Source organism: Salmo salar, chromosome ssa09 (genome assembly GCF_905237065.1).
Source record: "Salmo salar chromosome ssa09, Ssal_v3.1, whole genome shotgun sequence".
In the NCBI taxonomy this organism is placed as follows: Eukaryota; Metazoa; Chordata; class Actinopteri; order Salmoniformes; family Salmonidae; genus Salmo; species Salmo salar.
This window is the reverse complement of record NC_059450.1, coordinates 111,582,952-111,597,323: the sequence shown is the minus strand read 5'-3', so window position 1 is coordinate 111,597,323 and position 14,372 is coordinate 111,582,952. Positions and strand designations below refer to the sequence as shown.

General features: G+C 43.3%; 1 protein-coding gene across 4 annotated transcripts in view; it reads right to left on the bottom strand.

Moving 5' to 3' along the window:
- Nucleotides 1-14,372, bottom strand: part of b3glcta (beta 3-glucosyltransferase a) — a 133,483-nt gene that overhangs the window by 6,986 nt on the left and 112,125 nt on the right. For 3 of the 4 annotated variants that reach the window (XM_014213563.2, XM_045724319.1, XM_014213564.2), the window contains 3 exons: nucleotides 4,528-4,653; nucleotides 852-951; nucleotides 226-345 (listed from right to left, as the gene is read on the bottom strand). In XM_014213563.2, coding sequence (XP_014069038.2) covers nucleotides 226-345; nucleotides 852-951; nucleotides 4,528-4,653 — 346 coding nt within the window. The remainder of the gene's footprint in view (nucleotides 1-225; nucleotides 346-851; nucleotides 952-4,527; nucleotides 4,654-14,372) is intronic. The other variant, XM_014213565.2, reaches the window with a different exon arrangement.

Here is a 14,372-nt window from a genome sequence, read left to right as displayed (position 1 = left end):
ACAAGGCACAGGCCATTCAGAAAAAATACTAATAATTGAAGATAAGTATCTTAACATAAATTCCTGCATCCAAAATGTCTGTGTCAGAGATGTTAGCTGAGTCCCAAAAGGCACCCTATTCCCTACAGAGTATTTATACAGTATTTTTGACCAGGGCCATCAAAAGTACTGTACTATGTAGGGAATAGGGTGCCATTTGGGATGTAGAAGCTGTAAGTGACTCACCCCCCTCCTCCGGTGATGTAGCTGTAGCCTCCCTGGCCCAGCCCGTAGCCGTACCTCTCCCCTAGACACACCGGTTCAGAGGGGTCGTAACAGCTCAACAGCATGTGCAGTCTGGGCAGGCTGGGGAGGGCATACACTCACACTGATCAGGTACACATGCATGTACAAACAAACACGTGTGCATGCATGCACCATTCACGCATGCGCATACACACATATATATTCTCTCTCATCACACAATGCACACACACACACACACACACACACACACACACACACACTGGTACAACATATTCCTCATCAAAACCCCCCAATGAAATTACGACTCCGCTGCCCTCTACATCTGGTAACTTCCGCACTAAATAAAAAATAAATCACAGTTTGCTGACTGTGCCCTCAAGAGGCAGTCTTGAAGAGTTCTTACATTTTTTTAATTTGACAGTTTTTCACGGCATCAGGGGTTTTGGCATAAGTGAACACACATTTTGGAGGAAGTATCACTCAGACACACCATCGGCCTTAGTGTCTGTCTGTGTGTGTATGTGTATCTTTGTGTGTGTGTGGCAGCGTGCGTGTGCGGGTGTGTGTGTGTGTACACGTGTGTGTGTGTATACTGACAGCTTTACCTGATGAGTGTGTCATCATCCACCACCAGCAGCCAGCTCGTCTTTGGCACCGCATCGCTGATATACCTCTCCAAGATGGCAAACGTCTTCCCACAATGACCTGTAGAACAAAACACACAAAGTACGGTTTCTTTTTCTGTATGACGCAAGATTGCCCATCATTTGACAGGACATTAAAGGGCTGAATCTTAATTTGAGAACTAAAACTAGAATTTGAGATCTAGAACTAGAACCATTGACATCAACGCGCAATTGAAAAAAAGAATTGTGCACGTGGATCACGATTTAGGGTTGACTGTGGGAAAGTATTCAGACCCCTTCCCTTTTTCCACATTTTGTTAAAGTTAGTCTTATTCTAAAATCAGTTGAATAAAACATTTATCAATCTACACACATATTTGCAAATGTATTAAAAATAAAAATACCTTAAGTATTCAGACCCTTTGATATGAGACCTGAAATTGGGCTCTATGTGCATCCTGTTTCTATTGATCGTCCTTGAGATGTTTCTACAACTTCATTGGAGTCCACCTGTGGTGAATTCAATTGTTTGGACATGATTTGGAAAGGCACACACCTGTCTATTAAAAGGTCCCACAGTTGTCAGTGCATGTCAAAACCACACCATGGGGTGAAAGGAATTGTCCGTAGAGCTCAGAGACAGGACTGCGTTGAGGCACTGATCTGGGGAAGGGTACCAAAAAATGTCTACTGCATTGAAGGTCCCCAAAAACACAGTGGCCTCCATCATTCTTAAATGGAAGAAGTTTGGAAACACCAAGACTCTTCCTAGAGCTGGACACCCAGCCAAACTGAGCAATCAGGGAGAAGGGCCTTGGTCAGGGAGGTGACCAAGAGCCCTATGGTCACTCTGACAGAGCCTTCCAGAAGAACAACCATCTCTGCAGCACTCCACCAATCAGGCCTTTATGGTAGAGCGGACAGACAGAAGCCTCTGCTCGGGTAAAAGGCACATGACAGTCCGCTTGGAGTTTGCCAAAAGGCACCTAAATGACTTAGAACATGAGAAACAAGATTCTCTGGTCTGATGAAACCAAAATCGAACTCTTTGGCCTGAATGCCAAGCGTCACGTCTGGAGGAAACCTGGCACCCTCCCTACGGTGAAGGATGGTGGTTGGCAGCATCATGCTGTGGGGATGTTTTTCTGCGTCAGGGACTGGGAAACTAGTCAGGATCGAGGGAAAGATGAACGGGACAAAGTACAGAGATCCTTGATGAAAACGTGCTCCAGAGCGCTCAGGACCTCAGACTGGGATGAAGGTTCACTTTCCAACAGGACAATGACCCGAAGCACACAGCCAAGACAATGCAGGAGTGGCTTCGGGACAAGTTTCTGAATGTCCTTGAGTGGCCCAGCCAGAGCCTGGACTTGAACCAGATCAAACATCTCTGGTGAGACCTGAAAATAGCTGTGCACCGACGCTCCCCGTCCAACATGACAGAGCTTGAGAGGATCTGCAGAGAAGAATGGGAGAAACTCCCCAAATACAGGTGTGCCAAGCTTGTAGCGTCATACCCAAGACGACTCGAGGCTGTAATCGCTGCCAAAAGTGCTTCAACAAAGTAATGATACTTATGTAAACTCATCAAAAAAAGAAACATCCCTTTTTCAGGACCCTGTCTTTCAAAGATAATTCATAAAAATCCAAATAACTTCACAGATCTTCATTGTAAAGGGTTTAAACACTGTTTCCCATGCTTGTTCAGTGAACCATAAACAATTAATGAACATGCACCTGTGGAACGTTCGTTAAGACACTAATAGCTTACAGACGGTAGGCAATTAAGGTCACAGTTATGAAAACTTAGGACACTAAAGAGGCCTTTCTACTGACTTTGAAAAACACCAAAAGAAAGATGCCCAGGGTCCCTGCTCATCTGCGTGAATGTGCCTTAGGCATGCTGCAAGGAGGCATGAGGACTGCAGATGTGGCCAGGGCAATAAATTGCAATGTCCGTACTGTGAGACGCCTAAGACAGCGCTACAGGGAGACAGGACAGACAGCTGATCGTCCTCGCGGTGGCAGACCACGTGTAACAACACCTGCACAGGATTGGTACATCCGAACATCACACCTGCGGGATAGGTACAGGATGGCAACAACAACTTCCCGAGTTACACCAGGAACGCACAATCCCTCCATCAGTGCTCAGACTATCCGTAATAGGCTGAGAGAGGCTGGACTGAGGGCTTGTAGGCCTGTTGTAAGGCAGGCAATATCAACGCTGTGCGTTACTGGGAAGACATCCTCCTCCCTCATGTGGCTCCCTTCCCGCAGGCTCATCCTGACATGACCCTCCAGCATGACAATGCCACCAGCCAAACTGCTCGTTCTGTGCGTGATTTCCTGCAAGACAGGAATGTCAATGTTCTGCCATGGCCAGCGAAGAGCCCGGATCTCAATCCCATTGAGAACGTCTTGGACCTGTTGGATCGGAGGGTGAGGGCTAGGGCCATTCCCCCCAGAAATGTCCAGGAACTTGCAGGTGCCTTGGTGGAAGAGTGGGGTAACATCTCACAGCAAGAACTGGCAAATCTGGTGCAGTCCACAAGGAGGAGATGCACTGCATTACTTAATGCAGCTGGTGGCCACACCAGATACTGACTGTTACTTTTGATTTTGACCCCCCATTTTTTTTCAGGGACACATTATTCAATTTCTGTTAGTCACATGTCTGTGGAACTTGTTCAGTTTATGTCTCAGTTGTTGAATCTTGTTATGTTCATACAAATATTTACACATGCTAAGTTCGCTGAAAATAAACGCAGTTGACAGTGAGAGGGCGTTTCTCTTTTTGCTGAGTTTAAATGTGTTATTCCAGTTGTAGAATTCAGTTTGAAAGTTAATTTCCTACAATTCTACACAGTTTGCCCATGAGGAGTAGAGAAAGTGTTTCAGTTTTATAGGAGCTACATGTAGTATTTATATTGCCAGCAAATCTCTTGTTGTCAAATTGACTGGGCCTGAGCGATTTGTATGAATCAAATACATTTTTATTGGTCGCATACACATATTTAGAAGATGTTAATGCGGGTGTAGCGAAATGCTTGTGTTCCTGGCTCCAAAAGTGCAGAAATATCTAACGATACACACAAATCTAAAGGTAAAAGAATGGAATTAAGAAATATTAGGACGAGCAATGTCGCAGTCAGGAGAATATTCATATATTTTTTTAAATATACACACACACATACATATATATATACACATATATACACATATATATATATATATATATATATATATACACATTTATTGTATTTTTTTAAACACACACATATATTGTAGCAGGTTCAAGTGTGTGGGGTTTCCACGTCGCCAAGTTCAATAACCAAACATGCACAAGGAGCACATCTAGAATGCAAAAGGGGAGTTTATTAGGGAGTTTTGCACACTGGGGGAAAGGGAGGAATTCACCAACCATTTCACAGTCCACCATCCGTTCTCCAGAGGTAACCCTAAAACTCGGGTCCTCAGCCAAACCGGTTTGGTACACAGTGGGGGTAATCAGACAGTCCAGGTCACAACGGTATTTCTTTCTTCACACACTCTCCATAATACACGCTTCCCTCTCCGTTCTCTGCCCCTTTGTGCAGGCCGCTTCCTCTTTTATCCCCAAGCACTCCCTGGCTTTAATGATCCACAGGCTCACCTCGTTGGGGCAGGAAGTGCATATAAGGCTCAGGGGGTGGAGCCAGCAGACTGCAAAATATCCTCCCTTCAATCACCACTCCCCTCACCTCTCCGTGCCATGGCATTTCCATGGCCTGCACCTGATCTGTGGATGACAGAGAAGCAAAGGGCTTTAAGGATTGGAACCACCGGGTGACCCGGGCGTTACTGTCCTTATTCCGTGCCATCCAAACCAGTGGTGCATGGGCCGTTATGAGGGCGAAGTGCCGTCCCAATAAGTAATATTTCAGTGTCTCCAGCGCCCACTTGATCGCTAGACATTCTTTCTCCAGTCGAAAATCTTTGTTCCCGCGGCAACAACTTACGGCTAATGTACATGACTGGGTGTTCCTCGCCTTCTTGTACCTGTGATAGGACGGCACCCATCCCTGTTTTGGATGCATCGGTCTGTACCACCAGTGGTTTGGAGAAGCCACCTGGGCGGGCAGACTGCTCCTGGTTAGATCTGTCAGGGGGCTGGCTAGGGAGGCAAAGTGGGAAATAAATCTCCGGTAGTAACTAGTCAACCCCACAAACATGCGTAGCTGCTTTTTGGGGAGGGGGCAGGGCCAGTCCCGAATCACCTCCACTTTCTTCGCTGTTAGCCCTGCCTCTTGTAAGGCCTGCAGTACCGCGCTCACCTAGTTTAGATGTGTCTCCCACTCACTCCCATGGATCACAATATTATCGATGTAGCTCGCCACGTACTCACGATGGGGACGGAGAATCTGTTCCATCAACCTCTGGAAGGTGGCCGGGGCCCTGTACAGCCCAAAGGGCAGCTTCTTGCAGCCAGTCAGGGGTGGTGAAAGCAGTTTTCTTCCGTGCCTCGGGAGCTAAGGGCACCTGCCAATAACCCTTCGTCAGGTCAAGCATGCTGATAAATCGGGCGGTCCCTAGCCGTTCGGTTAATTCATCAATTCGGGGCATGGGGTAGGTGTGTAACTTTGAGATTTAATTTACCTTTCTAAAATCATTACAGAATCAAATGGTGCCGTCTGGTTTCGGCACCAACACTATGGGGCTGCACCACTCACTATTCAACTCTTCGATTATAAATCAGCTTTCAACATCGTTTTTACTTCGGTCCTGACAGCCTCTCTCCTTGCTTCTGGTTTGCGGTAGGGTCTCAACTTCACCCTTTTCCCGGGTTCGGTGATGATGCTGTGCTGTACCAGATTGGTGTGTCCTGGTTCACTGGAGAACACATCCTGGTTCCGGCCGACCAACTCCCTCAGTTCCTGCTTCTGTGCTTGGCTCAGCTGCTCCCCCAGTGGCACCTCCGCTGGCTTGGTCTCTGTGGTAGCCTTCTTCGGGGAAATAGAGTAGAGTGCATTCCATTTCTTTAGCAAATTCAGCAAATTTAGTCCCAGCTGTGTGAACCTATTGTTAACTTCACCCACCTTCTCAAGGACTTTGTATGACCTGTTCCATCGGGCCAGAAACTTACATTCTGAGGTGGGGACCAACATCAACACTATCTCCTGGCTGGAAGTCCCTTCATTGTGCCCCACTGTTGTACACCCGCACTTGGGCCTCCTAGGCCTCCAGCATGTGTTCCCGTACCAGGGGCCACAGGTTTGCCATCCAGTCTCTCATGTCTTCCACGTGTTTCACCATGGTTCAATGGGGCAACGGGTTGCTGTTCCCAGGCTTCTTTAGCCACGTCCAGCAGTCCTCTGGGTCGTCTCCCGTACAGGAATTCGAAGGGAGAGAATCCTGTTGAAGCACTTCTTGGATCGAGAACATCAGGTAGGGTAGCAGCTGGTCCCAATTCTTTCCATCTGCCTCCATCACCTTCTTTAGCATCTGCTTCAGGGTTCGATTTAATCTTTCCACCAACCTATCGGTCTGTGACAGAGGTGCGCAACTGGGTTATTTTCATTAGTTTGCATAGATCCTTCATGATTCACGACATGAACAGGGATCCCTGGTCGGTTAATATCTCATCGGGGATGCCTACTCGGGAGAACAGCATGACTAACGCATGTGCGATTCCCTTGGTGGCCATGGTGCGCAGGGGAATGGCTTCCGGGTACTTGGTGGCATAATCCAGAATAACCAGGATGTATTGGTGCCTTCTGTTGCTCTTGGGTAGAGGTCTCACCAGGATTGTGTCACAATCGGTTTGTGCGTCTCAGGCCCAGTCAATTTTTGTGTCTCCAGTCAATTTGAGTGGCTCTGTGCGTTAACTGATTCTGACATTTTCTGAAATTACAATGCAAAAATATGACATGTAGGTCCTTTAAATTAAGCTTTCTGCAATTATACACATCTTGCCATAGGGTGGAGATACATCTTTGCAGTTTTAAAGTTAATTTCCTGCAATTCTACACATTTTGCCAAAACTTATGTCATGTTAAGGAAATCTGAGTGAGAGTGACTGACAAAATCAATGGGGGCCCCTGGGCACCTGCTCTGCGTGCTCGGTTGGTATTCAGCCATGATTACTAGATACCTGGCAAGACTAACTTACCACCCCAAAATTATTATTTCTCGGTCAATTCATTGAGTGACTGTCAGTGTCTGACATAACATGAGAAAAATTACACCTTGTCTATTCTACTATTCTAACTCTCAACAGTAAGTTGAGACCCTGACTGAGTTCTAAAAAATGTAATACAAATATTTATAATGAGGGATACCTGGAGGAAATTGGATCTCTTTGAAATAAAAATGGATGGCCTTCCCTTCAATAATTATAATTTTTTACCTGACCCTCCCTGAACGCTTGAAAAAACAAACAAGTGACCCTGCCATACACCAACAATAATAATTAAAACATATAGTGGATAGCAGAGAACATGCCTACTGTTTACCCTAACTCCTAGGACAGACCAGAGCCTTAGATATGCAGTTTTAGAAACTGTTCTTTGTCTTTACAAGCATTACATGGCAACGTAGCAATTTTTTAGCGTAGGGCTGCGGGCCAGAAGGTTGTGTGTTCTCAGACCGCAGAGGACAAGGGTAGGGGTGAAAGATCTCCTTTATACACTGAACAAAATTATAAAAGCAACATGTAAATTGTTGGTCCAATGTTTCATGAGCTGAAATAAACGATCCCAGACATTTTTTCATATGCAGAAAAAGCTTATTTCTCTCATTTTGTGCACATATTTTTTTACATCCCTGTTAGTGAGCATTTCTCCTTTACCAAGATAATACATCAACCTGACAGGTGTGGCATATCAAGAAGCTAACTAAACGGCATGATCATTACACACCTTGTGCTGGGGACAATAAATGGCTACTCTAACATCTGCAGTTTTGTCACACAACACAATGCCACAGATGTCTCAAGTTTTGAGGGAGCGTGCAATTGGCATGCTGACTGCAGGAATGTCCACCAGAACTGGTGCCAGATAATTGAATGTTCAATTCTCTACCATAAGCCACCTCCAATGTTGTTTTAGAGAATTTGGAAGTACGCCCAACCGGCCTCATAATCGCAGAGCCAGCCCAGGACCTCCACATCGGGCTTCTTCACTTGCGGGATCGTCTGAGACCAGCCACCCGGAAAGCTGATAAATTCTGCACAAACTGTCAGAAACCGTTTCAGGGAAGCACATCTATGTGTTTATCATCCTCACCAGGGTCTTGATCTGACTGCAGTTTGGTGTCTTAACCTCTATGGGCTAGGTGGGACGCAAGCGTCCCACCCGTGGTGCACTCCATCAACAGCAGTTGCATTTCAAGAGCGGCAAATTTGAATCCAAATAAATGTCAAAATTCAAATTTTTCAAACATACAACTATTTTACACCCTTTGAAAGATAAACATCTCCTTAATCTAAACACGTTTTACGATTTCAAAAAGGTTTTACGGCGAAAGCATAAATTTAGAGTATGTTAGGACAGTACATTTACAAGAGTTGTGTGTAATGTTGTGCCAATTCAAAGACAGGCGTCACCAAAACCATAAATCAGCTAAAATTATGCACTAACCTTTTACAATCTCCAACAGATGACACTCCTAGGACATTGTGTTAGACAATGCATGCATTTTTAGTTCTATCAAGTTCATATTTATATCCAAAAACAGCGTTTTACTGTGGCGTTGATGTTCAGGAAATCGTTTCCCTCCAATAACCGGCATTCAAGTCAGCACCACAAATTAAATAATTAAAATTAGAAAACATTGGTAAAATATTATATTGTCATTTAAAGAATTATAGATTTACATCTCTTGAACGCAATCAACTTGCCAGATTTAAAAATAACCTTACTGGGAAATCACACTTTGCAATAATCTGAGCACTGCGCCCAGAAAAATACGCGTTGCGATACAGACTAGCCGCCATGTTGGGGAGATCTAAAATCGAAAATACTATGTAAATAATCCATTACCTTTGATTCTCTTCATCAGATGTCACTTCCAGGTATCACAGGTCCATAACGAATGTAGTTTTGTTCAAAAAAGCTCATCATTTATGTCCAAAAATCTCCGTCTTGTTAGCACATGATCTAAGCCCGCCGGACTTCACTTCATGAACGAGGGGAAAAAATATATTTACGTTCGTTCAAACATGTCAAACGTTGTATAGCATAAATCATTAGGGCCTTTTTTAACCAGAACATGAATAATATTCAAGGTGGACGAATGCATTCTCTTTTATAACGTATTCGAACGAGGGTACCCAACATGAACTCGCGCGCCAGGTGTCTAATGGGCCATCATCGTTCCATGGCTCTTGTTCGGTCAGATCTCCCTCCAGAAGACTCAAAACACTTTGTAAAGGCTGGTGACATCTAGTGGAAGCAATAGGAAGTGCCAAAATATTCCTCAGCCCCTGTGTTTTTCAATGGCATAGGTTTAAAGGTAATACAACACATCAGGTATCCACTTCCTGTCAGAAAATGTCTCAGGGTTTTGCCTGCCAAATGAGTTCTGCTATACTCACAGACACCATTCAAACAGTTTTAGAAACTTTAGGGTGTTTTCTATCCATATATAATAAGTATATGCATATTCTAGTTACTGGGTAGGATTAGTAACCAGATTAAATCGGGTACATTTTTTTATCCAGCCGTGCAAATACTGCCCCCTAGCCCCAACAGGTTAACCAACTTCAGTGGGCAAATGCTTACCTTCGATGGCCACTGGCACGCTGGAGAAGTGTGCTCTTCATGGATGAATCCCGGTTTCAACTGTACCAGGCAGATGGCAAATGGCGTTGTGTGGGTGAGCGGTTTGCTGATGTCAACGTTGTGCCCAATGGTGGCGGTGGGGTTATGGTTGGGCAGGCATAAGCAACGGACAATGAAAACCATTGCATTTTATCGATGGCAATTTGAATTTTTGAATACATAGAGATTTTCCCATCTCCACAGAGGAACTCTGGAGCTCTGTCAGAGTGACCATCAGGTTTTTGGTCACCTCCCTGACCAAGGTCCTTCTCCCTCGATTGCTCAGTTTGGCCGGGCGGCCAGCTCAAGGAAGAGTCTTGGAGGTTCTAAACTGCTTCCATTTAATAATGATGGAGACCACTGTGTGCTGCAGAATTTTTTTGCTACCCTTCCCCAGATCTGTGCCTTGACATAATCCTGTCTCGGCGCTCTACGGACAAATCCTTTGACCTCATGGCTTTGTTTTTGCTTTACGACAGGAGTCCAATAAAGTTGTAGAAACATCTCAAGGATGATCAATGGAAACAGGATGCACCTGAGCTCAATTTCGAGTGTCATAGCAAAGGGTCTGAATACTTATGTAAATAATGTATTTCTGTTTTAAAAATGTTATACATTTGAGAAATTCTAAAAAACGGTTTTTGCTTTGTCATTATGTGGTATTGTGCGTAGATTGATGATGACTTTTTTTATTGAATCAATTTTAGAATAAGGCTGTAACATAACAAAATGTGGAAAAAGTCAAGGGGTCTGAATACTTTCCAAATGCACTGTATGTTTAGATTTTTAATACATTCTAAAGCTGCATGGTGGGACTCTAATGATGTTTTGAAAAAAGTTGCATGAAAGGCATGAGCTCTGATTTGTTTCTTGTTGAAGCTGCACACACTTCATCAATCTCTCATTAACAATCAAACAATCAAATCACTGTCAAACGCTCCCTAAAACACTTCAGCGAGCAAGCCTTTCTAATAGACCTGGATCGGGTATCCTGGAAGGATACTGACCTCATCCCGTCAGTAGAGGATGCCTGGTTGCTCTTTAAAAGTGCTTTCCTCACCATCTTAAATAAGCATGCCGATTCAAAAAATGTAGAACTAAGAACAGATATAGCCCTTGGTTCAACCCAGACTTGACTGCCCTTGACCAGCACAAAAAAATCCTGTGGCGTTCTGCATTAGCATCGAATATCCCCCGCGATATGCAACTTTTCAGGGAAGTCAGGAACCAATATAATACTCAGTCAGTTAGGAAATGTGGAAATTAGTTAGGAAATTTGGATCCTGTAGCACCAATTCCAAAAAGTTTTGGGACACTGTAAAGTCCATGGAGAATAAGAGCACCTCCTCCCAGCTGCCTACTGCACTGAGGATAGGAAACACTGTCACCACCGATAAATCTCCATGATAATCGAGAATTTCAATAAGCATTCTTCTAAGGCTGGCCATGCTTTCCACCTGGCTACCCCTAACCCGGCCAACATCTCAGTATCCCCTGCAGCAACTTGCCCAAGCACCCCCCCCCAGCATACTGTACCTGTACACAGCCAACCTGTAAATAGCACACCCAACTACCTCATCCCCATATTGTTACTTATCCTCTTGCTCTTTTGCTCCCCAGTATCTCCACTTGCACATCATCATCTGCACATCTATCACTCCAGTGTTAATGCTAAATTGTAATTATTTTGCCTGTATGGCCTATTTATTGCCTTGCCTCTCTACATTGGCACACACTGTACATAGATTTTTCTATTGTGTTATTGACTGTACGTTTGTTTATGTGTAACTCTGTGTTGTTTTTGTCGCACTGCTTTGCTTTATCTTGGCCAGGTCGCAGTTGTAAATGAGAACTTGTTCTCAACTGGCCTACCTGGTTAAATAAAAGGTGAAAAAAATATATATATATATTTGTCCAGCACTTGATAATACTCGCACCAAGCCTCGAACATCCTGCCGGCATCCCCCTTGTGTGGCCGTAATGCCCCCTAAACAATCTATGCCTTTTGCGGCCAAAGTGGACATCTTGCCCTTGGGCTGAATATAATAATTATAATTCCCTTCCGGCTGCCGTGTTCCGAAGCACATCTCACTCACATGGCTCTCTCCAATATCTCAATTCTTATTAGCCAATACCCGCCACGTGATCGGGTCCTTCTCACAGGTATTTCAGCGAAGAAGTAGGCTACAAGTGAATGAAGTCAGACACTCTTATCGAATTCCGAGACGCATACAGAAGATGTAAGCCAACAAGATGAGTAGGCCTAACGAACAGCAAAAGCACTAGCCTATGTCAATCTACTAGTACAAAAGTTGACCTATTCTATTGGTCAACTTGTTCTTCTGCTCAAGAAATAAATATTCCAAACGTACTCTGGGACAGTTGTTGGATGCGATAGATCCCAAATTAATACAACTACTCGCATTAACCTGTTTGGGATAGGGGGCAGTATTTTCACGGCCGGATAAAAAACGTACCCGATTTCAACTGGTTACTACTCCTGCCCAGAAACTAGAATATGCATATAATTAGTAGATTTGGATAGAAAACACTCTGAAGTTTCTAAAACTGTTTGAATGGTGTCGGTGAGTATAACAGAACTCATATGGCAGGCCAAAACCTGAGAAGATTCCATACAGGAAGTGCCCTGTTTGACAATTTGTTGTCCTTCTGTTGCATCTCTATTGAAAATACAGCATCTGTGCTGTAACGTGACATTTTCTAAGGCTTTCATTGGCTCTCAGAAGGCGCCAGAAAGTGGAATGGGTGTCTGCTGTCTCTGGGCGAAGAACAGCAGGAGAATTTGTGAGTGGTCAGCCTGGGGACAGTGAGACTGAGAGGCGCGTTCACGAGAATTCTCCATTTTTTTCTTTCAGCCTTTGAATGAATACGTCGCCTGGTTGGAATATTATCTCTATTTTATGAGAAAAATAGCATAAAAATAGATTTTAAACAGCGTTTGACATGCTTCGAAGTACGGTAATGGAATATTTTGATTTTTTTTGCCACGAAATGCGCTCACGCGTCACCCTTCAGATAGTGACCTGAACGCACGAACAAAACGGAGCTATTTGAATATAACTATGGATTATTTGGAACCAAAACAGCATTTGTTGTTGAAGTAGAAGTCCTGGGAGTGCATTCTGACAAAGAACAGCAAAGGTAATCCAATTTTTCTAATAGTAATTCTGAGTTTAGGTTGTCCCAAACTTGGTGGGTGTCAAAATAGCTAGCCGTGATGGCCGGGCTATGTACTCAGAATATTGCAAAATGTGCTTTCGCCAAAAAGCTATTTTAAAATCTGACACCGTGATTGCATAAAGGAGTTCTGTATCTATAATTCTTAAAATAATTGTTATGTATTTTGTGAACGTTTATCATGAGTAATTTAGTAAATTCACCGGAAGTTTGCGGTGGGTATGCTAGTTCTGAACATCACATGCTAATGTAAAAATCTGTTTTTTGATATAAATATGAACTTGATTGAACAAAACATGCATGTATTGTATAACATAATGTCCTAGGAGTGTCATCTGATGAAGATCATCAAAGGTTAGTGCTGCATTTAGCTGTGGTTTTGGTTTTTGTGACATATATGCTTGCTTTGAAAATGGCTGTGTGATTATTTTTGGCAGGGTACTCTCCTGACATAATCTAATGTTTTGCTTTCGCTGTAAAGCCTTTTTGAAATCGGACAATGTGTTTAGATTAACGAGAGTCTTGTCTTTAAAATGGTGTAAAATAGTCATATGTTTGAGAAATTGAAGTTATAGCATTTTTTAGGTATTTGTATTTCGCGCCACGCTCTCCCATTGGATATTGGTGAGGCGTTGCAGAACGTCTGTCCTTAAGAAGTTAAAAAAGCAATGAGGCTGATGCAACAGATCAGAATGTTTAGCTTAAAATGTTGATAAACTATTAAGCTATTTCTTCACATTATAAGAGCAGTAATGCGCACACGGCAGTAGGCTATAAGCGCGAATGTTCCAAAATGCAATCAATTAGCGTTAAAACACTGTTCTTAAAAGTGATGGCAAATGTGATTATGAATGTAATGTTTTATTATAAAGATGCATTTTTATGGTGAAAATGAGCTTCCCCAAACTGTATGCCAGTTAGGCTCTCCACCGGTTATAAGGTGGATTAATGTGCTTAATCTTAAGTTATTTGGCCACTTTAGTTGTGATAAAACCTTATCAAAACATACAGGCTTATGGGCTAAGCTACATGAGGTGTGTGACTATGATTTTAAAAAGTAGTGCATAAGCTGGGCATCATTGATAATACATCATTCACAAGTTATAGGCTAATATTGTCACACATCCGACTATTCTTAATTTCATTTTGTCTTTACATAAACTACATAATATATGTGTGAAATTAGTTTTGATTTAGAATGAACCATTATCATGCACCTGTCTCAGAACAGGGGCATGGGAAAAAAATACATGTCATCTATGCACTTAAATAGCGAATGGAGGACGCCTTTCCCGTGGTTCATTTTCATGCCAGCCAGGTAGGCTATATTTCTGTCGTAAAGTTAAGCAATGTGCTTAATATTAGGAAAGTTAAGAAATAAATATAGTAGTCCTATCCTATAGAAAGCTGATGGGATCCTCCTCTTTTTAATAGAGGCCATCAAAACCCTGTTTTCTCACGCAATTGCATAGCCTATAGAAATGTTGCGGAACATGAGCTC